General features: G+C 71.3%; 2 protein-coding genes across 16 annotated transcripts in view; both read right to left on the bottom strand.

Moving 5' to 3' along the window:
• LOC140660217 (neurexin-2-like) overlaps positions 1-12,004 on the bottom strand; it is a 42,443-nt gene extending 30,439 nt beyond the window's left edge. For 4 of the 15 annotated variants that reach the window (XM_072880821.1, XM_072880834.1, XM_072880825.1 and 1 more), the window contains exons 1-6: positions 11,925-12,004; positions 7,474-9,157; positions 5,439-5,459; positions 2,927-2,956; positions 2,434-2,499; positions 1,165-1,466 (exon numbers count right to left, since the gene is read on the bottom strand). In XM_072880821.1, coding sequence (XP_072736922.1) covers positions 1,165-1,466; positions 2,434-2,499; positions 2,927-2,956; positions 5,439-5,459; positions 7,474-9,016 — 1,962 coding nt within the window. In that variant the 5' untranslated portion in view covers positions 9,017-9,157; positions 11,925-12,004. The remainder of the gene's footprint in view (positions 1-1,164; positions 1,467-2,433; positions 2,500-2,926; positions 2,957-5,438; positions 5,460-7,473; positions 9,158-11,924) is intronic. The other 11 variants (XM_072880828.1, XM_072880838.1, XM_072880829.1 and 8 more) reach the window with 8 other exon arrangements.
• Positions 12,005-12,652: 648 nt separating this feature from the next.
• LOC140660581 (RAS guanyl-releasing protein 2-like) lies at positions 12,653-22,158 on the bottom strand. The gene is given in 17 exon segments (XM_072881561.1): positions 12,653-12,790; positions 12,869-12,928; positions 13,114-13,193; positions 13,195-13,279; positions 14,034-14,070; positions 15,010-15,094; positions 15,096-15,149; positions 15,667-15,782; positions 16,170-16,279; positions 17,400-17,676; positions 18,159-18,228; positions 18,230-18,273; positions 18,806-18,979; positions 19,323-19,470; positions 20,018-20,140; positions 20,895-20,964; positions 22,068-22,158. Coding segments are annotated over 16 exon segments (1,620 nt in total). The 3' UTR covers positions 12,653-12,790; positions 12,869-12,872.

Here is a 22,158-nt window from a genome sequence, read left to right as displayed (position 1 = left end):
CTCCCAGTTGGGGAGTTGACCAAGGTGCCCAGTGCTCCCAGTTGGGGAGTTGACTAGGCAGTGCTCCCAGTTGGGTGGCTGACCAAGACACCCATTGCTCCCAGTGCTCCCAGTCGGGTAGTTGAGCAGGGTGCCCAGTGCCCCCAGTTGGGGAGCAGCCGCTGGTGTCCAGCATTCCCAGTTGGGTACTGGACCAACCTATCTGGTGCTCCCAGTTGGGTAGTTGACCAAGGCACCGATTGCTCCCAGTGCTCCCAGTTCTCCCAGTTGGGGAGCAGCCCCTGGTGTTCAGCACCCCCAGTTGGGGAGCTGACCAAGGTGCCCAGTGCTCCCAGTGCTCCCAGCTGGGGAGCTGACCAAGGTGCCCAGTGCTCCCAGTTGGGGAGCTGACCAAGGTGCCCAGTGCTCCCAGTTGCTGACCAAGGCGTCCAGTGCTCCCAGTGTTCCCAGTTGGGTAGTTGACCAGGGTGCCCAGTGCTCCCAGTTGGGGAGCAGCTGCTGGTGTCCAGCATCCCCAGTTGGGTACTGGACCAACCTATCTGGTGCTCCCAGTTGGGTAGTTGACCACGGTGCCCAGTGCTCCCAGTGCTCCCAGTTGGGTAGCCGACCAAGATGATCAGTGCTCCCAGTGCTCCCAGTTGGGTAGTTGACCAAGCTGCCCAGTGCTCCCAGTTGGGGAGCTGACCAAGGTGCCCAGTGCTCCCAGTGCTCCCAGTTGGGTAGCCGACCAAGATGATCAGTGCTCCCAGTGCTCCCAGTTGGGTGGCTGACCAAGGCGCCCAGTGCTCCCAGTTGGGGAGCTGACCAAGGCGCCCAGTGCTTCCAGTGCTCCCAGCTGGGGAGCTGACCAAGGTGTCCAGTGCTCCCAGTTGGGTGGCTGACCAAGGTGCCCAGTGCTCCCAGTGCTCCCAGCTGGGTGGCTGACCAAGGCGCCCAGTGCTCCCAGTTGGGGAGCTGACCAAGGCACCCAGTGCTTCCAGTGCTCCCAGCTGGGGAGCTGACCAAGGCGCCCAGTGCTCCCAGTTGGGGAGCTGACCAAGGTGATCAGTGCTCCCAGTGCTCCCAGCTGGGTGGCTGACCAGTGCTCCCAGTGCTCCCAGCACCCCCCGCTGGGGCTCAGCCCCCCCCTCCCCTCCCCGCCACGCCCCCCCTCCCCGTCCCTACCTGTCGCAGGTTGCGGGTGACGCGGATGTCGTGCCAGTCGTTGTCGTTGAACTTGCCGTTGACGGGCTCCACCAGCGCCTCGAAGGCGCCGGAGCCCAGGTTGATGACCAGCCAGACCGCGCCGCTCTTCAGCGAGAGGTTGACGTAGTCGGCCGACTTGCCGGTGTGCAGCAGCAGCCCGTTGCGCTGCAGCGTGCGGAAGGAGAGCGTCAGCTCGTCCGTGCTGCTCTGGATGGGGTTGTGGGACAGGTCGTAGCAGAAGAACTCGTTGCCTTTGAAGGTGGCCACGTATTCCTCCCGGCCTGCGGGGACCACGCGTCAGCGCGGGGGGAGCGCGGCCGGCCGCGCCGGGGATCGCGCCGGGGGCCTCGCGTGGGGACCTTGCAGCGGGGGCTTCGCAACGGGACCGCGTGACGGGGGCCTCGCGACGGGGGCTTGCGTGGGGACGCTGCACCGGGGACCTCGCCCTGGGATCCCGCATGGGGACATCGCGCTGGGGGCCTTGCCGCGGGGGCTTGCACGGGGAACCTTGCAACGAGCACTTTGCAGCGGGACCTCGCACGGGGACCTTGCGCCAGGGGCGTCGCAATGGGACTTTGCACCGGGGACGTTGCAACGGGGACTTTGCAGCGGGGGCTCGCACGGGATCTTGAGACAGGATCTTGCAACGGGACCTTGCACCGGGATCCTGCGTGGGGACCTTGCACGAGGACCTTGCACCAGGGACTCTGCAACGGAGCCCTGCCGTGGGACCTTGCCGCGGGGACTCGCACCTACATCTTGCGCGGGGACCTTGCAACAAGGGCTTGCAACGGGGACTCGCACGGGGACCTTGCGCCAGGACCTCGCACGGGGCCTTGCAGTGAGGGTCCCTCGCACGGGGACCTTGCGCCAGGGTCTCACGCCGGGGCCCTGCACCAGGACCGTGCACGTCCCCCGTGCGCGGGGCCGTCGCGCCACGGGGGGCATTCGGCCGGGCGCGCGCACACGCGTGCGGCCTGGGCGCGCGAGGGCTGGGTGCGGGGGCGAGGCCGTGGCCGCTCGCGCGTATTCGCCCCGCGCGGGCGCCCGCGCGGCGCGCGTCGGCACGCGGGGCTCCGCCCGCAAAGGCGGACGCGTGCGACGTTCACGCTCAGGGCCGCGACGGCGGCCCGCGTCCCCGGCGGGGGGAGGGGGGCGCAGCCCCGGGCCGGAGGCCGGGGTCCCTCGGGGCGGGGGCGGGGTCCCCGGGGGGGCCCGCAGGGGACGCGGGGGCCGCGCCGCACTGACCTTTCGTCGCCTGCTGGATCTCGCCGGCGCCGCGGCCGGGCCCCCCCTCGGCCGCCTCCGCGGGCCCTGGGGGAGGGGGGCGTCAGGGGGCACGCGCGTGCGCCCCGGGCTCCCCGCGAGGGCACCCTCGGCCCTCGTGCGAGGGGGCCGCGCTCGCGCGCCCGGGGGCGCCCGTGCAAGGAGCTGCCCTCCCGCTGCGAGGGGGCGCGCGTGCTCGCACGCTCGCCCGGGCCCTCGTGCCGGGGGACGCTTGCACGCGCCCGGGGGTGCCCGTGCAAGGAGCTGCCCCTCCCCCTCCCCCTGCCCCCCCCCCTCCCCCGGCGAGGTGGCCGCCCCTCCCCCCCGTGTCGCACGAGCCACAGACACGATGGGGGGGCGGGGGGACGGGGGGATGATGATGACGATGACGATGATGACGACGATGACGATGATGATGACGGGGGGGTGAAGGGGGGCCCGACGGCGTCACGCGGGGGAAGGGGCGCGTCATTACCTTGGCCGGTGACTCGCAGGTGGGCGGGACCTTGGGGGGGCGGAGCCAAAGCAAAACAACAACGGAAAGCGAAAGTGGTGGCAGAAAGGGAAAGTGATGGCGGGAAAGAAAGAGAAAGTGGTGAGAGCGAGCGAGGGCGGCAGAGGGGGCGGGGCGGCAAAAGAAAGCGAAAGTCGTTAAAAAGGGAGAGAGGGTCGGAAAGGGGGAGGCCATAACAGAAAGTGAAAGTGACGAAGAGCGGGTGGGGGCGGGAGGGCAGAGCCGCCGGAGCGGCGGCAGAAAAGGGCAAAAAAGGGAGAAAAAGGCAAAAAAAGAGCAAAAAAGATTTTAAAAGGCAAAAAAGGGGCAAAAAAGGGCGAAAAAGAGCATTAAAAGGGCAAAAAATGAAAAAAAAAGAGCATTAAAAGGGCAAAAAAAGGGCAAAAAATGGAAAAAAAAGAGCATTAAAAGGGCAAAAAAGGGGGAAAAAGGGAAAAAAGGGAAAAAAAGAGCATCAAAAGGGCAAAAAAGGGGGAAAAAGGGAAAAAAGGGAAAAAAAGAGCATCAAAAGGGCAAAGAAGGGTAAAAAAGAGAAAAAAAGCATAAAAAGAGCATTAAAAGGGCATAACAAGAGCATAAAAAGGGCGAAAAAGAGCAAAAAAGAGCATTAAAAGGGCAAAAAAAGAGCATAAAAAGGGCCAAAAAAGGCAAAAAAGGCAAAAAAAAGTAAAAATGCAAAAGCAGGGGCGGCCGCTCCGGCCGCGGCCCCGGGCGCCCGAAGGGCCCAAGGGTGAGGGGCGTCGGAGGGGAGAGGGACGGGGGAGGGGAGGGGTTTGGAAGGGGATGGTTCCAAGAGGGCAGTGATTGAACAATGGCGAGAATTCAAAACGGGGAAAGAATTTAAAAGGGAAAATAATTTTTTAAAAGCGATAGAATTTTAAAAGGGGAAAAGAATTTAAAAAGGGAAAGTAGTTTAAAAGAGGGAAGATTGTTTAAAAAGCGGAAATAATTTTAAAAAGGGGAAACAATTTGAAAAGGGAAAATAATTAATTGAAATTAATTACTCATAAAATAATTTCGGCCGGAGCCGGAGCGGCGAAACGAAGAGAGAGGCCCGGGGGAGGGGCGGGGAGGGGAGGGGAGAGGCGCCACCGCGGGCCCCGTCACAACTTAAAGCGCGTTAACCCAGACGGCATCGGGCGATGCCGGGGGCGGGGCGGGGCGGGGGACACGGACACGGGGGCGGGGACAGGCAGGGGGGAGGGGCCGCGCCGGCAGCGCCGCACCTCCCCCACCCGCCGCCTTCCCGCGGGTTTTTCCCCTTTTTTGCTCTTGGTTGGGGGAAAAGCCGGGGGGGGGGGAGGGGAGGGGATGGAGACACGGGGGGGGCGGGGGGCGCCCCCTCGCGCGGGGACCCCGCCCCCGCCCCCACCCCCGGGGGGACCCAGGCGCCCCGGGGCTCGCGGGGTTCGTTAGCGGCGGCGGCTAACGAGGGCCTCGCGCTCCTTGCACGCCCCTGCGTCGCGCGGCCCGCGTGCCGTGCACGCGTCCGGCTCCTTGCACGCCCTCGCGCGCTGCGCGCCCCCGCGCCAGCCCCGCTCCTTGCACGCGCCGGGCGCGGCACCGGCCCCGCGCGAGGCCGCCTGCGGACACGCCCCCGTGCCTCGTGCACGCCCTCGTGCGCCGCACGGCCCTCGCGCCAGCCCCGCCCCTCGCGGGGGGCGGGGCAGAGCTCACCCGGGCGCCCTGGCCGCCCGATGCCTCCTCCCCATTGGCTGTCGGCGCCCCTTCGTTTGCATAGCCCCACCCCCACCGGCCGCAGCGCCCCCCACCACCCCTCCGCCTCCTTGGGCCGGCCACCCCCCCCTTCATTTGCATGCCGCCGTCCTATTGGGCTGCCCGGGGTGACGTCATGCCGAGCGGCCGGAGGGGGCGTGGCCGGAAGCGGCGGCTGACGCGGCCGTAGGCGCGTGCGGAGCCCGTGCAGCTCGGGCAGGGCGCGAGCACCGGCGTTTGCACGAGCACCGGGCCGTGCACGAGCACCGGGGTTTGCACGAGCACCGAGCTGTGCACGAGCACCGGGGTTTGCACGAGCACCGGGCCGTGCACGAGCACCGGCGTTTGCACGAGCACCGGGGTTTGCACGAGCACCGGGCCGTGCACGAGCACCACCGACCCGAGGCTGCGTGAGCCCCACGCTGTGTGCAAGCGCGTGCCGAGCCTCGCACAAGCCCTCGAGCCTTGCACGAGCCCTGCTCCGTGCACGAACACCCCGAGCCTTGCACGCACCCCTGCTCCGTGCACAGGCACAAATCCTGAGCTTTGCACGCTCCCCTGAGCTTTGCACACCCCGATCTTCACCGCCCCGACCTTTGCACGCCCCCGACCTTTGCACGCCCCCTTGCACAACTGCTGAGCTGTTCACAAGCCTTCCCGGCCCTGTGCAAAACCCTCCTGCTCCAGGCGTGGCGCCGGGCCTTGCACGCCCCCCCCAGCCTTGCACAACCCCCAGCCTTGCACGCCCCCGACTCACCTTCCACCGCGGGTTCTTCCTCTGGGGGTCCCGAGGGGGGGGCGAGCAGAGGGGGGAGGGGAGAGGCGTTAGCGAGCGGGACGCTCGTGCCCGCGTGCCCCCACGCGCAGCCCCGGTGACACCACCCGAACCCCGGGGGGTCCCCGTGACCTTGGGTTGACCTTGGGAGGCTGGGGCGGAGGGGGGAGGGCACGGGGCTGGGCCTTGCACCACGGTTGTGTCGCACGGAGGTGTGCGGGGCGCGGGCCGGGGGTGGGGGTTTGCACGCCCCAGGGGGGTTACGCACCCCCTCGCACGCCCCAGGGGGGTTTGCACGCCCTGGTGCAATTTGCACGCCCCGTGGCACGTCCTGCCAGGCTTTGCACGCCCCCTGCACGCCCCAGGGGGGTTTGCTCGCCCCACAGCGTGCCCGCGGGAGCCCCACATCCCCACACGGCACCGCACGAGCACCCCACGGGGACCATGCACCCCATAGCGCACCCCACAGCACCCCATAGCACGCCTCACAGGGGCCGTGCAACCCACGGTGCGCCCCACAGCACCCTGCCTGCACCCCACAGGGACCTTGCACCCCATAGCGCACCCCACAGCGCACCCCACAGGGACCCTGCCCCCGTGGCACACCCCACAGCACCCCCAGCCCCCCCGTCCCCGTCCCCGTCACCCCTCAAGGACACGGCCGGTGGAAAAACATCCCCGCGGCGCCGCGCCCCGGCAACCGTCGCCAGGGAGACAGGCGGCCCGGCCGTCTCCATGGCAACCGGCCTTGGCAACGGGTCAACCGCCCCGGCGTCGCCACGGCAACCCATCCCCCGGCGTCGCCATGGCAACCCATCCCGGCCTGCAGTCCCGGCAACCGTCGTCCTGGCAACAGGCCTGGGAGGATGCTGTCGCCATGGCAACGCCGCCAGTTGTCCCCGGGTCCCCGGCGGGGACGTGTGCGAGGGGGCGTCTCGCACGAGGGGGTGTCTCGCACGAGGGGGCGTCTCGCACGAGGCACGCCCAGCCGCTGCCGTCACCCCGGGGGCACCCGGCCTCGGGGCCTCGCACGAGGGCGTGCGAGGGTGTGGGGACGGGCAGGGGCACGGGGGCGTGCGATTGCACGAGGGTGTGCAAGGGCACGGGGCGGGCGATTGCACAAGTAAACACTGGTGTGCGATGACCCTGGGTGGGGCTGGGCTGGGGGTTCCCCAGAGCCCCCCTTCCCCCCCCACTGTGGGGGGAACCCCAAGGGAACCCCGACCCAGCCCCCCCACGCCGCACAAGGACGGGCGAGGGCACAAGGACGTGCAAAGGCAGGGGTGTGCGAGGGCACAGAGGCCTGGAGAGAGGCGGGGGCGTGCGAGGCTGCGAGGGCACGAGGATGTGGAGAGGCACGAGGACACGGAGAGACATGAGGATGCGGAGAGACACAAGGACACGGAGAGGCACGAGGACACGGAGAGGGACGAGGACACGGAGAGGCACGAGGACACGGAGAGGGACGAGGACACGGAGAGGGACGAGGACATGGAGAGGCACGCGGATGCACAATGCCAGGAGGACACGAAGAGATGGAGAAACACACAGACGTGCAAAGACATGAGGACGTGCAACACCAGGAGGGGACACAACGCCGAGAGAACACGAGGATGCGGAGAAACACAAGAACACGAGGACGCACAATGCCAGGAAGACGTGAAGCCAAGGAGCAACACGAGGACGCAACGCCAGGAAGACGTCCAGACGCCAAGAGGACACCAAGAGACGGAGGAACGCCAGAACGCACAGACACGAGGGGAGAAACATGGAAGCCGTGCAACGCCAAGAGGACACGAAGCCACGGGGAAGCACAAGCAGGCAGCCATGACGACGTGCAACGCCAGGAAGACACAAAGACGTGGAGAAGCACAAGGACGCAAGGCCGGGAAGACGTCCGACGCCATGAAGACGTCCGACGCCAAGAGGACACGAAGACGTGGAGGACACACAAGAATGCAAAGACACGAGGTGGTGCCGCGGCCCCCCCACCCCGCGGTCCCCCCGCCGCCCTCACCTTCGGCGCAGAAGGGCCCGCGGTAGCCGGTGCCGGTGCAGTCGCAGCGGGGCTCTCCGCGGCGCAGGGTGCAGCGGCCGCCGTGGGCGCAGGGCGGGTGGCGGGCGCAGCGCTCCTCCCCCTCGCCCCGCACCCCTTGGGCGCCCAGCAGGGCCGCCGGCGCGTCCCCGACCTTCAGGTTGGCCAACCAACCCCGGAAGGGCGCCTCGTACTTGACGGTGCTGAGGGTCAACGCCGAGAGGCGGACGTCGGGTGGGATCCCACCTACGAAGAGGTCGCTGGCCACCGCCATCTCGGCCCGCTTGGAGCGGACGGCGGCCGCCCGCGCCTCCCCGTCCACAGCCAAAGCGGTTTCGCGGGCGTTACGGGTGAGGAGCACCATGTGCCAACGACCGTCGCTCACCGCCGCCGGCGGTTGGACGGTGGCGGGTTCGGCGCAGGCGATGGCAAAGCGGAGGCGAAGACGCCCCTCGGCCACCAGCAGCTCCAAGAAGTCACAGTTGCCGCCGTCGTCCAGGTAGAGCAGCAATGCCCGGGAGATGTTGGTCTTCAAGCTGAAGCTCAGCTGGCCCCCGGCCCCCGGCGCCCACCGCCCGTAGCGTGCCCATTGGCCCGGGGCACCTCCAAATTCCAGCGCCGCCCCCGAGGTCCCTGGTAGCAGCAGGGACCCCAAGGTCAGCAGCACCAAGCCCAGGTGGGCGCCCAAGGGGACACGGGGACACGGACAGGACGGGGTGGCCCGGTTGGCCATGGGGGTTTGGTGGAACTTAGTCTCTAGGTGGGCCGTGGAGCCTCGGGTGGCCACGGAGTCTCGGTGGACCTTCAAGTCTAGACAAGCCACGGGGCCTTGGTTGACCTTGGTCTCTAAATGGGCCATGGGGCTTTGGTTGACCTTGGTCTCTAGGTGGTCCTTGGGGGCTTGGTAGGCCGTGGAGTCTTGTTGGACCTTCAGAACTAGACGGGCCACGGGGGCTTGGTTGACCTTGGTCTCTAGACAGGCCATGGAGCCTTGGTTGGCTGTGGGGCCTTGGTTGGCCATTGAGCTTTCATGGACCTTCAGGTCTAAACGGGCCATGGGGCTTTGGTGGACCTTGATCTCTAGATGGGTCTTGGAGGCTTGGTTGGCCATTGGGCTTTCGTGGACCTTCAGATCTAGACAGGCTGTAGGGCCTTGGTTGACCTTGGTCTCTAGATAGTCCTTGGAGCCTTGGTTGGCTGTGGGGCCTTGGTAGACCTTCAAGTCTAACCGGGCCATGGAGCCATCATTGACGTTGGTCTCTAGATAGTCCTCGGAGCCTCGGTTGGCCAGGAAGCCTTGGTGGGCCTTAGTCTCTGGATGGTCCTGGGAGCCTTGGTTGGCCACGAAGCCCTGGGTGGCCATGAAGCCCTTGCGGGCCTTAGTCTCTGGATGGTCCTGGGAGCCCTGGTTGCCCACGGAGCCCTGGTTGCCCATGGAGCCCTGGTTGCCCATGGAGCCCTGGTGGGCCTTAGTCTCTAGATGGACCCTGGGACCTGGGTGGCCCTCGGCGTCCAGACAGGTCATGGCGCCTGGGGTGTCTGCGGAGCCTGGGCGGGTTGGGGGGCCCTGGAGGGGCCCTGGGGGGCCCGGCCACCCCCGTCCTCTCACAGCCGCATGGGTGGCCCCGGGGGGGGCTACAGCATGGCCGGGGCGTCCGGTGGGCACCTGGGGGGGGAGAGAGAGCGTGAGAGGGGACCCGGGCGGCCGGGGACCCCCCTCAGGACCCCGGCGTCCGGGCCTCGCTCCAACCCCCCTCTACCTCGTTATCAACCCCGTTAATTAACCCCAGTGATTAGGGGGGGGGGGATGATGCCGGTCACCGCGGCAACCCGGGATCTGGCATCATGCAAATGAGGCCCCAGGTTATTTATAACCCTGCCGTGGCGGCCCCCCCTCATTGGGTAATGGGGCTCATTAACATGCGCCGCATAATTAGCCAATCACACTAACTGCTGCACCTGCGGGGGGGGGCCGGGATTGACAGCGACGACCCCCCCGTGACAGCCCCCACCCTCACCCCCACCCCAGGGGAGCCCTATGGGGTGGGGGGACCCCTGCAGACCCCCCTGCCCCCCCAGGGCCCCCGGCGGCCGGGTGCCCCTCCCCCCGAGTTAATCAATTAATTATTGATTTCTGCTGCCTGATGGGGGAGGGGGCACCCGGCCCCCGGGGTCCCGGGGGGCTGGGGGGGGGCGCCCGGGTCCCCTCTGCCCCCCGCGGGCGGGTGAAGGTCACGGGGAGGAGAAGGCCCTGGGGGGCTCCAGGGGACCCCCGGGGGGGACCCCGCTGTCCGGGTGCCCCGGCCCCCCCGCCGTGAGCGCGGCCTCGCACGCGCACGTGCGGCCGCGTGCACCCCGCTCCTGCACACGCCCTTGCACACGCGTGCGCCCCCCGCGTGCACACCCCCCTCGCGCACGCCGGTGCACACACAACCCCCCCCGCGCACACGCCTCTGAACATGTGCACACGCACCCGCGCCTGCGCACGCCTGCGCGCTCACGCACACACGCGCCTGCACACACGCGTGCGCACGCCCCGACACCCTGCACACACCCGTGCGCACGCTGCGCACACCCTGCACGCACCCTGCACTCGTGTGCACCCCAGTTTTGCACGCGCACACCCTTGCACGCTCACACCCCCCCATGCATCCCCCTGCACGCACACGTGCACCCCAGCTTGCACACACCCCCCCCTACAGCCACACCCCCAGTTTTGCATGTGCACGCTCACGTGCACCCGCAGATCAGCATGCACACCCCCCGCACGCTCATGTGCACCCCAATTTTGCATGCACACACCCCCCACGCGTGCGCACACTCATGTGCACCCCAATGCAGCACGCGCACCCCCTGCACACTTACAGGCGCCCCAGCTCTGCCTGCACACACCCTGCACGCTCAGGCGCACCCCAGTTTTGCACACACACACCCACTCACGTGCCCCCCCACATCAGCATGCACACCCCCTGCACACCCGTGTGCACCCCAGTTTTGCATGTGCACACACGTGCACCCCGGTTTTGCATGCACGCGCCCCACGCACACTCCCGTGCACCCCAATGCAGCACGCGCACCCCCTGCACGCTCCCGTGCACCCCAGCTTTGCCTGCGCGCCCCCTGCACACGCGTGTGCACCCCAAGTCTGCATGCGCCCCCCATGCACACACACGTGTGCACCCCGGGTTTGTGCACACCCCCGCACCCCCCACCTTTGCACACGCACGCACGCGCCTGCAACTGCCCCCACCCTGCGGGCACACGCATCCGCACGCACAGCCGTGCCCGCACACGCGTGTGCGCGCACACACACACGCACGCACACGCCTGCACACGCGTGTGCACCGTCCCGCTGCCCGGCGGCGGTGACGCTGCGCCCGTGGGGGACGCAGGCGGCCAGGCCCGGCAGCCCCACGCACACGCGTGTGCGTCGCACGCCCAGCCCCGGCCCCGCACCCCGGGGGGGGCCCTGGCGAGGGTGGGGCCGGCTGCGGCCCCCAGCCCCTGCAATGGGCGGGGGCACGACGTGCCCCCCAAGTCCGCGCCGTGGGGCAGGACGAGACCCCCCAAGTCCGCGCCGTGGGGCAGGACGAGACTCCCGCGGGGGGGGGAGGGAGGCGGCCCCAGCCCCGGCAGTGGGGGGCGAGGGGGGTCCGGCTGCGGCCCCCCGGCCCCGCGTGTCGAGGACGCATCGCCCGAGGCCCCGGGGAGGGGCGGGATGCGGCCCCCCGGGATGGGGGGGTCCCCAGGCTCAGCAGGGCCCCCCCAGACCCCTCACGGCGATGGGGGGGAAGGATGTGATCCCCCCCGTACCCCCAGTCCGGCAGCCCCCAGCCCTGGGGCCTCATCCTGCCCCCCAGCCCTGGTACCCCCAGCCCCGGTACCCCAAACCTGCACCCCCGGTAGCCCCCTCCTGCACCCTCGCAATCCTGCACCCCCGGCTCCCATCCTGCGTCCCCTGCACCCCCACCCCGCATCCTCCATTTCCGGTGCCCCCCATCCTGCCCCCCGGCACCCCAAACCTGCATCCCCGTCCTGACCCCCCCATCCCGCACCCCCATCCCTGGTACCCCACTGCCCCCCCGGCATCCCCATCCTGCACCCCTCCCCTGCGGGTACCCCCATCCTCCCCCCGCCGGTACCTCCAGCCTGCACCCCCGTGCTGGTACCCCCCCGGGTACCCCAATCCTGCACCCCCGGGTACCCCAATCCTGCACCCCCATCCCGGTACCCCCATCCTGCACCCCCAGCACCCCAATCCTGCAGCCCCCCAATATCCCCCACCCTCCGTCCCCCCACCCCGGGTACCCCCATCCCGCACCCTCAGCCCCGGCACCCCCGCCCCCCATCCTGCCCCCCGCCCCGGGTACCCCCATCCTGCCCCCACCCCCCCGCTGCCCCCCGCGTGTCCGTGTCCCCCCGTGTCCCGGTACCTGCCCGGGGCGGTGGCGGCGTCCCCGGCCCCGGCCCCGTCCCCGCCGCTCCCGCAGTCCCGCAGCTCCCGCCCGCCGCGGGCACGCGCACGGCACCGGCCCCGCGCGCCCCCCCCCCCCGCGCGCCCCCGCCCCGGCCACGGCCTCGCACGGGCACGGCCGGCGCCCCACGGCTGCCCCACGGCTGCCCCACAGGGACCCCGGGGGTCCTCGCGGCTGCCCCACGGGCTCCCCACAGACACCCCAGAGGGAGCCCCACAGGCGGCCCGTAGCTGCCCCATAGGGAGCCCACGGGGGGCTCGCAGCTGCCCCATGGCTGCCCCATAGCTGCCCCATAGCTGCCCCACAGGGCTCCCACAGACTGCCTGCAGATGCCCCACAGTGAGCCCCATAGCTGCTCCACAGGGAGCCCACGGGGGGCTCACGGCTGCCCCACAGACTCCCCATAGACACCCCATGGGGTGCCCCACGGACACCCCATAGCTGCCCCATAGAGTGTCCACAGGGGGCTCACAGCTGCCCCACAGACTCCCCATAGAAGCCCCCCAGGGTGCCCCACGGACGCCCCATAGCCAGCCCCATAGCTAGCCCACAGGGGGCTCACAGCTGCCCCACAGGGAGCCCCATGGACCCCCCACTATAACCAGCCCCCGAGCCCCCCGCCCCCCGGCCCCACAGCCCCCCCGGGGGTCGCAGGCGTGCGGGGCGCCAGGAGCAGACGGACAGACGGACGCAGTTTATTCCCCCGGCGTCGGGGCCCCGGCGCTGCCGCCGCAGAGGAGACCCCCAGGCCGAGTGCCCCCCAGGCCGCGGGGGGGGGGGTCCTGGGGTCGAGGGGGGTCAGGGTGAGCCAGAGCCCAGGGACCCTGTGGAAAGGGGGGGCGGTGAGCCCAGGCGTCCGGGCCCCCGCCTTGAGGGGACCCAGGCCCCCGGCCCCCCGATACCTGGCTATAGGTGGATGTCGAAGACGCCGTCCTCCACCTCCTGCAGCTCCTTGGGGGTCTCTGGGGGGGCGGGGGGGCGTTAGGGGCGCGGGGGCCTGGGGGGCCTGGGGCGGGGGTCCCGGACGCCTGGGTGCCCTGGGGGCCAGGGAGGGGATGGGGGAGTGGGGGTCCAGGGGGCGGGGGCCTGGGGCCTGGGTCCCCAGGGTGCTGGGGGGCCCTGGGGTCCCGGGGTTTGGGGGTCCCACCTGGGGGCTGCAGGGAGAGCCGGCGGGGCCAGGGCAGGGAGAAGCTGAAGGAGCGGGGGGGGGTCCCGGGTGTCCCGGGGGGCGTCGGCGGCGATGCTCTGGGTGCGACGGCGACACTCGACGCGCAGCCGCTCCCGGCACCCGGCGTGACAGCGCAGGCCGCAGGCTGGGGGGAGCACGTCACCACCAGGGCACCCATAACCCCCCCACGGCACCCCTAACCCCCCATGGCACCCCCAGAGCACCCATACCCCCCATGGCACCCAACACCCCCCATTGCACCCCCATTGCACCCATAACCCCCCATGGCACCCCCAGAGCACCCATACCCCCCATGGCACCCACAACCCCCCATTGCACCCCCAGAGCACCCTAACACCCCATGGCACCTAACCCCCCATTGCACCCCCATTGCACCCATAACCCCCCATGGCACCCACAACCCCCCATTGCACCCCCAGAGCACCCTAACACCCCCATGGCACCCAACCCCCCCATTGCACCCCCATTGCACCCATAACCCCCCATGGCACCCACAACCCCCCATTGCACCCCAGAGCACCCTAACACCCCCATGGCACCCAACCCCCATTGCACCCCCCATTGCACCCATAACCCCCCATGGCACCCAAAACCCCCATTGCACCCCCAGAGCACCCATAACCCCCCATGGCACACATAACCCCTCCCCTGCACCCCCAGGACACCCATGAACCCCCCATTGCACCCCCAGAGCACCCACGACCCCCATGGCACCCATAAAGCCCCCCCCGTTGCACCCTCCATTGCGCCCCAAACCCCCCTTTGCACCCCCAACTGCACCCCCATGGCACCCTCGAACCCCCATCGCAGCCCCTCCCCCCTCGCACCCCCGTGGCACCCGAAAGGCGCCCATGGCCCCCCGCCCCTCCCCCACTCACTGCGGCACTTCAGCCCCTGTTTGTGGAGGCCCAAAATCTGGGGGGGCCGGGGGGAGGGGTGAGGGGGGCGACCCCGTGCCAGGGGCCCCCTCCTCGTGCAAAGCCCCCGTGCGAGGGGAGCCCGACGGCCCCTCCCCGCAGGACGCTGGTGCAAGGCCCTGGTGCGACGCACGCTCGCGTGACACGCGGGGGAAGCGGCTCCCGTGCGCGGCGCTCGTGCAAAGCCCCCGCGGCTCCCGCCGGCGAGGCGTGCAAAATGCTCGTGCAAACCGCGCCCGGGGGGCCGGCGTGCAAGGGGCCTGGCACGAGGGGCCCTGGGTGCACGTGAGCTCCGGGTGTGCGAGGGGCGTGCGAGGGGGGTGCAAAGAGTGAGAGGGTGCGTGGGGAGCGTGCCAGGGGTGCACGGGGGGCGTGCAAGGGGTGCGCGAGGGGTGTACGGGGGTGTGAGGGCACGCGGGGCGTGCAAGGCGCACGCGGGGTGTGTGAGAGGCGTGCGAGGGGCGTACGAGGGGCATGTGAGGGGTGTGCAAGGTGTGGGGGGCGTGGGGGGCGTGTGAGGGCGTGAGGGGCGTGCAAGGGGCGTACGAGGGGCGGGGGGGCGTGCAAGGTGTGGGAGGGCGTGGGAGGGCGTGTGGGGGTGTGCAAGGGCGTGCAAGGGGTCTGAAGCGTGCAAGGGTGTGTGAGGGCATGTGAGGGGTGTGAGGGCGTGTGGGGCGTGCGAGGGGTGCGAAGTGTGCAAGGCGTGCGAGGGCGTGCGAGGGCGTGCGAGGGGGTGCGAGGTGTGTGGGGGCATGTGGGGGGCGTGCGAGGGGTGGGAGGGGCAGGAGGGTGTGCAAGGGGGTGTGAGGGCGTGCGAGGGCGTGTGAGGGCGTGCAGAGGGTGCGAGGGCGTGCGAGGGCGTGCGAGGGCGTGCAGAGGGTGCGAGGGCGTGCGAGGCGTGCGGGGCGCAGGGCGTGCGGGCGCGGGGCCGTCTCACCGGGCGGCGGCAGTGGCGGCAGGCTGCGGGGCGCAGGGCGCTGCTCTCCTCGAAGAGGTGGGGGGCCCCGGGGGGGCGGGGGGCCCCTGCTGCAGCGCAGGAAGGAGGCCAGGACCTCGCCCCGGCTCAGGCTGCCGTCCCTGGGGGCCGGGGTGATGGGGGGCAGTGGGGGGGTCCCAGGGGCGGGGGTCCCCCAGACACGAGGGTCCCGGGGGGGGTTGGGGGTCCCGGATGCCTGCGTCCCTCGGGGCGGGGGGCGGTCAGGGGGCCTGGGGGTCCCGGGGGCAGGGAGGGAATCCCTGGGGGGGTCCCTGGGGGGGGGAGGGGGTGTCCCTCGTTTGGGGGTGTCAGGGGGGTCCTGATTGGGGAGGTGTCGCTGGGGGGCCCTGGTTTGGGGGTGTCACTGGGGGTCCCTGTGGGGTCCCTCGTTTGGGGGTCCCTGGGGCGTCCCTGGGGGAGGGGTCTTGATTGGGGGAGGTCCCTGGTTTGGGGGTCCCTGGGGGTGTCCCTGGGGGGCGTCCCTGGTTTGGGGTGACCCTGGGGGGTCCCGGGGGGGGTCCCTGGTTTGGGGTTCCCTGGGGGGATCTCGGGGGGTCCCTGGTTTGGGGGTCCCGGGGGATTTCGGGGGTCCCTGGTCTGGGGTCCCGGGGTCCCCACCGGTCGGTGTCCAGGTCCCCGAAGAGCTGCAGGTGGGGGAAGTTCTCCCGCACGATCCCGAATTCCTCCCGCGAGATCCGGCCGTCCCCGTCCACGTCGAAGTTACGGAAAATGTACTGCCCCCCGTCACCCCAGGGACCCCGACCCCCCGTCACCCCAGGGACCCCCGGATCCCCCGTCACCCCAGGGACCCCTGACCCCCGGACCCCCCGTCACCCCAGGGACCCCCGGATCCCCGCCACCCCAGGGACCCCTGACCCCCCGGACCCCCGTCACCCCAGGGACCCCGGACCCCTCCATCAGCCCCCGGAAGCCACGGACCCCTCCCGGACCCCCCGAGACCCCCCAGATGCCTCCTGACCCCCCCGAGACCCCCCCAGCCCCCAAAGACCCCCAGGGACTCCCAGCAGCCCCCCCGCCCGAGACCCTCCCGGATGCCCCCGGCCCCTCCAGGGACCCCAAGCCCCCAGGGACCCCCAAGAGCCCCGAGCCCCCCGCCCCACCTCCACCAGCCTCTCGAGGTGGGCGCGCAGCAGGGCCGGGTCGGGCCTGGGGGGTCGGGCAGGACCCACTCGTCCATGGGGCAGACGGGGGCAGCGCCGGGGGGCCCCGACTGGGGGGGCACAGGCACCGGCAGGTGGGGGCGGCCCCGCCCGGGAGCGCGCTGGGGGCAGCTTGGGGTGCAACGGCCCCCCAGGGCGCTGCCCCCCCGCACCCCCCGTTGCACACTCACGCCCCGTTGCACCCCTGTTGCACTCCCACCCCCCGTTGCGCGCTCACGCCCCCCGTTGCACATCGCCACCGTTGCACGCCCCCATTGCACACACAGCCCGTCGCACGCCGCAGCCCCCGTTGCACCCCCATTGCACACGCCCCCGTCTCACCCCCGCCGTTGCACACCAGCCCCCCGCAGGTTTGTGCACGCCGCACCCCGTTGCACCCCTTTGCACACTCGCACCCCCGTTGCACACCCCCGTCGCACACCCACCCCACTGCGCACCCCGCCTTTGCACACTCACCCCCCCTTGCACCCTCACCCCCCGTGCACCCCCTTGCACACTCGCACCCCCGTTGCACACCCCCGTCGCACACTCACCCCCGCTGCACACCCCCTTTGCACACTCACCCCCCTTGCACCCTCACGCCCGTTGCACCCCCTTTGCACACTCGCACCCCCCGTTGCACCCCCTTTGCACACTCGCACCCCCGTTGCACACCCCCGTCGCACACTCACCCCTCGCTGCGCACCCCCCTTTGCACACTCACCCCCCCTTGCACCCTCACCCCCGTCGCACGCCCCTTGCACACTCACGGGGGTGCGCGTGCGGGGCTCGCGCTGCAGCGAGAGCTGGTAGAGCTGCTCCTCCGTCTGCCCCAGCTCCAGGGAGACCGGGGGGGGCCGGGGGGTTTGGGGGTGCAGGCAGACCGGGGGGGCAGGGGGCTTGGGGGTGCAGGGGGGCGGGGAGTCGCGGGAGGCGGGGGGCCTGGGGGGTTGGGGTGCAGGGGGGTGTGGGGGTCGGGGGCCAGAGGGGTTTGGGGGTGCAGGGATGCCTGGGGGGTTCATGGGGTGCAGGGGGGTCTGGGGCTGCAGGTCAGGGTCTGGGGGTGCAGGGGGGTCTGGGGCTGCGGGGGAGGTTTGGGTGCAGGAGGGCGCAGGTCTGTTTTGGGGGTGCGGGGGGTCTGGGGTGCGGGGGGTGGGGTTGCATTTTGGGGGCAGTTCGGGGGGGTCTCACCGTCAGCAGGTGGAGCAGGTCGGGGTCGGAGGGCACGGGGGGCCCCTGCTCGCCCCCCAGCAGCCCCCAGGATGGCGAAGCGCTGCTGCAGCTTGGCGGGGTGGGGGCGCCCGGGGCCCCCCCAGTCGGGCAGCGCCGCCTCCAGCGCCACCAGGTCCCGCAGGTGGACCCCCAGGGCGGGCAGGCGGAAGCCCCCGCCGCCCCCGCGCCCCCAGCAGCCCCCGGTACCGCCGGTAGTTGCCCCCGAGCCCACCGCCCCCGCCAGGCGCGCCCACAGCTGGGGGCGGGGGGCAGGGGGGGACAGAGGGGGGGGACACGCACGGGGGGGGGCACATCTTAGGGCCGAGCAGGGCTGGGGGTGATGGTCCCCCGTCCCTCAGGACACCCCGTGGCCCCCTGAGCTCCCCTGAGAGCCCCCCAGCCCCAAGGGCCCCCTCAGACGCCCCCAGGACCACCTCCCCAGGACCCCCATGTGTCCCCAGGAGCCCCCAGCCCCCCTAGGACCACCCCCCCGGACCCTCAGGACCCTCTTGTGCCCCCCAGGACCCCCATGTGCCCCCAGAACCCCCCAGGACCCCCGGGCACCCCAGACCCCCTAGGACCACCCCCGGACCCTCAGGACCCCCTTGTGCCCCCAGGACCCCCTGAGCCCCCAGAACCCCCCCCAGAACCCCCTGGGCACCCCAGAAGCCCCCAGGAGCCCCCAGGATCTCCCTAGGACCCCCCGGACCCCTCGGACCTCCAGCCCCCCAGCCCCACCTTGGTGACGTCGGGGGGCAGCAGGGCGAGGGTCTGGCGCAGGCGGGTGATGGAGCCGTGCCCCAGCCCCCACCACCGCCATCAGCGTGTTGAAGTTGCGCAGCTCCAGCAGCCTCTGGGGGCGGGGGTCAGAGCTATGGGGCAGGGTTGTGGGGCAGGGGCACTGCTATGGGGTAGGGACGTTGCTATGGGGCTGGAGCATTGCTATGGGGCAGGGGCATTGCTATGGGGTAGGGCCGTGGGGCAGGACCACTGCTATGGGGTAGGGCTATGGAGCGGCCATGGGGCAGAGCTGTGGGGCTCTGGTGCAGCCAGGAGGCAGGGCTATGGGGCCAGCCATGGGGCAGCACTATGGGGCTGGCCACGGGGCACTGCTGTGGGGCCATGGGGCCAGCCATGTGCCGGGGCTATGGGGCTATGGGTCCAGCTGTGAGGCAGTGCCGTGGGGCTATGGGGCCAGCCGTGGGGCAGCACTATGGGACCGGCCTCGGGGCAGCGCTACGGGGCCGGCCGTGGGGCATCGCTACGGGGCCGCGCCGTGGGGCCAGCCGTGGGGCAGCACTATGGGACCGGCCTCGGGGCAGCGCTACGGGGCCGGCCGTGGGGCATCGCTACGGGGCCGCGCCGTGGGGCCGGGCGTGGGTCACCTGTGCCACGTGGAGGAAGCGGGCGAGGACGCGGGCGCGCTGGGCGGGGGCGGCGGGGCTGAGCACCAGCAGCTGCACCCAGCGGGAGACCCCGTTGGAGAGGGCGACGACGCGCTGCAGGGCCGGGCTGCCGGCGGCGCAGCCACGCCGGGCGAAGCTGCGGTAATCCTGCAACTGCGCGCACGCGGGCCTCGCACGCGGGCCTCGCACGCGGGCGTGCGACGCGGCGGGGAACGGGCCCGCCGCGCGCGGGGGCGCGCGAGGGAGAGGGGACCCGCCCGGGCCTCGCGCGGGGACGCCCGAGGGACCCGTCCAGGGGCGCGCGACGCCCGGGGACCCGCGCGCGTCTCGCACGAGGGCGTGCGAGGGAGGAGGGACCCTCCCCGGGGGCGCGCGACGGAGGGGACCCCGTCCGGGTTTCGCGCGTGGGCGTGCGACGGAGGGGACCCACGGCGGGGGCGCGCGACGGCTGGGGGCGGGCGCGGGGCTGGCGCGTGGGCGTGCGAGGCGTGCTCACGCGGACGCGGGCGAAGGCGCGGTGCTCCAGGTGGGTGAGGTGCTCGGCCAGCTCGGCGGCCTCCAGGTGGTCCAGCAGCAGCGAGGTCTTGCGCTGGCCGGGGGGCCGGGGGGGCGGCTCCTCCTGCTCCCCCTCCGACTGCGCCGGCCTGCGCCCGCCACGCGCTCAGGGTGCTTTGCACGCGCACGTGCGCACCCACCCCCCCCGCGGCCCCCAGCCTCGTGCACGTGGATGCACGTGGCCCCGTGGGCGCCCCGACCCCGTGCGGGCCCCGGGCCGGGCTTGCACGCACCCGAGCCCCCGCGCACACGCGCCCCCCCACGCACGCACCCCCGTCCTCGTGCACGCACACACGGCCGTGTCCCCGTGCGCGCCCCCCACGTACGCACACTTGTCCCCCCCCACGCGCACACCTCGTGCGTGCACCCGCGTCCCCCTGCCCGCGCCCCCGTGCCCGCAGCCCCACGCCCCGTTGCACGCACGCCCCCGTGCAGGCCCTCGCGTCCCCGTGCGTGCACACACCTTGCGCGCGCACACGCGTGTCCCCACGCCTGCACCCAAGTGTACCGCCTGGGTGCAGGTACAGTGTACTGCCTCGTGCGTGTACCCAAGTCCCCGTGCACGCCCCCCGTGTCCCCGTGCACGCCCGCCGCGTCCCCGTGCACGCCCGCGCCCCCGGCCCCCTCCCCACGTACAGGCTGTCCAGGTCGATGGGGGTGTCGGGGGCCCCCCGGCCCAGCGCCTCCCGCAGCGCCCCGATCCGGCCCAGCAGCTCGGGGTCCCCGGCCAGCTCCCCCGGGAAGGCCCGCACCCAGTACCTGGGGGGCAGCGGGGGGGCCCCAAAGGGGGTCGGTGGGGCCCAGGGGGGCCGGGGGGGCCCCAGAGGGGCTCTAGGGGGTCCCAGGGGCTATGGGGTCCCCAGAGGGGGCCTAGGGGTCCCAGGGGGTTATGGGGTTCCCAGATAGGGTCTCAGGGTCCCGGGGGGTGGGGGGGGGCTATGGGGTCCCCAGAGGGGTCTAGGGGTCCCAGAGGGGCTTGCGGGGGGCTATGGGGTCCCTAAAGCAGATCTAGGGGGTCCCAGGGGGCTATGGGGTCCCCAGAGGGGGCCTAGGGGGTCCCAGGGGGTTATGGGGTCCCCAGATAGGGTCTCAGGGTCCCGGGGGGGTGGGGGGGCTATGGGGTCCCCAGAGGGGGTCTAGGGGTCCCAGAGGGGCTTGCGGGGGCTATGGGGTCCCTAAAGCAGATCTAGGGGGTCCCAGGGGGCTATGGGGTCCCCAGAGGGGGTCTAGGGGTCCCAGAGGGGCTTTGGGGGGCTGTGGGGTCCCTAAGGGAGGTGTAGGGGGTCCCAGGGGGCTGTGGGTCCCCAGAGGGGCCTAGGGGTCCCAGGAGGGTTATGGGGTCCTCAAATAGGGTCTCAGGGTCCCAGGGGGCTGGGGGGGGCTGTGGGGGGGCTGTGGGGCCCCAGAGGGGGTCTGGGGGTCCCGGGGGCTGTGGGGCAGCTATGAGGTGCCGGGGGGTCCCAGAGGTTTTGGGGATCGCAGAGGGTTTTGGGGGTCCCGGGGGGTCACTCACCGGACGAGGTGGCCGATCTTGAGGCGCAGGGAGGGGCCCTCGGCCAAGCCCCCCGACTCCTCGATGGTGGGGGGGTGTCAAGGAGCCTGCGCTGGGGTCCCGGGGGTTGGGGGGCTGGGGGGGCGGGGGTTTTGGGGGACCCAGGGGGTCCCAGGGGCTTTAGGGTGGCTATGGGGGGGGTCCCACGGATTCAGGGAGTCCCAGGGGGTCTATGGGGGGTCCCGGAGGTTTTGGGGGGCTATGGGGGGTCCCAGGGGGTTTGAGAGGTCCCAGTGTGTTCCCAGGGCTTTGGGGGTCTTGGGGGGTCCCAGGGGTTCGGGAGTGCCAGGGGGGTCCCGAGGATTTTGGGGGCTATGGGGGGCCCCATGGGTTTGGGGGGGGGGCTATGGGCGGAAGTCCCCAAGGATATATAGGCAGCAGCTGGGATGGGGGTGCGGGGGGTCTCTGGGGTTTGGGGGTCCCGGGGGTTCCCAGGGGTCTGGGGGTGCCGTGGGGGTTTGGGGGGCCGGGGGTCCCCAAGGATATATGCGCAACAGCTTGTCGGCCAGCTCGGCGGGGGCAGGTACCAGGGGTGCATCATGAGGAAGAGCCGGACGAGGTGGGGGTCCCGCACCTTCCCCTGCGCGTCTGGGGGCCGGGGCGCGTCACCCCCCGGGACCCCCAAACCCTCCCTGGGACCCCCAAGTGTCCCCGGGACCCCCAGCCCCCTCCCAGGCCCAGACACCCCCAGCATCCCCAGTCCCAGCAGAGCCCCCCAAGACCCCAGATCCCAGGGACACCCCCAGGATCCCGGGGACACCCCCGGAGACCCCAGTAACGGGGACACCCCCCGCACCCCCACCTACCCCCAGTCCAAGGGACCCCAAACCCACAGCCCCCCCCCAAATCCCACAGACCCTCCCAGAGCCCTCAACCCCAGACACCCCCCCAAATCCCCAGAGACACCCCCCAGAGATCCCCCAAATCCCCAGAGACCCCTAGACCCCAGGGGACCCCGAAACCCTGGGCCCCCCAGACCCCAGGAACCCCCAGTCCCCAGGGGTCCCCCAGACCCCACGGGTCCCCCAAATCCCAGAGCCTGCCCAAATCCAGGGGGTCCTCAAACCCAGGGCCCCCAAACCCCAGCCTCCCCAAAACCCAGACCCCAGGCACCCCCCCAGAGCCCCCCCCAACCCCAGGGCCCCCCCCGCCCGAAGGCGTCGATGCAGCCCTGCAGCAGCTCGTCCAGCGTGGGGCCCCGATCCAGGTCCAGGGTGCAGCTCAT

The sequence above is a fragment of the Ciconia boyciana genome, chromosome 16 (assembly GCF_034638445.1).
Source record: "Ciconia boyciana chromosome 16, ASM3463844v1, whole genome shotgun sequence".
Taxonomy (NCBI): domain Eukaryota; kingdom Metazoa; phylum Chordata; class Aves; order Ciconiiformes; family Ciconiidae; genus Ciconia; species Ciconia boyciana.
This window is presented reverse-complemented; position numbering and strand designations above follow the sequence as displayed.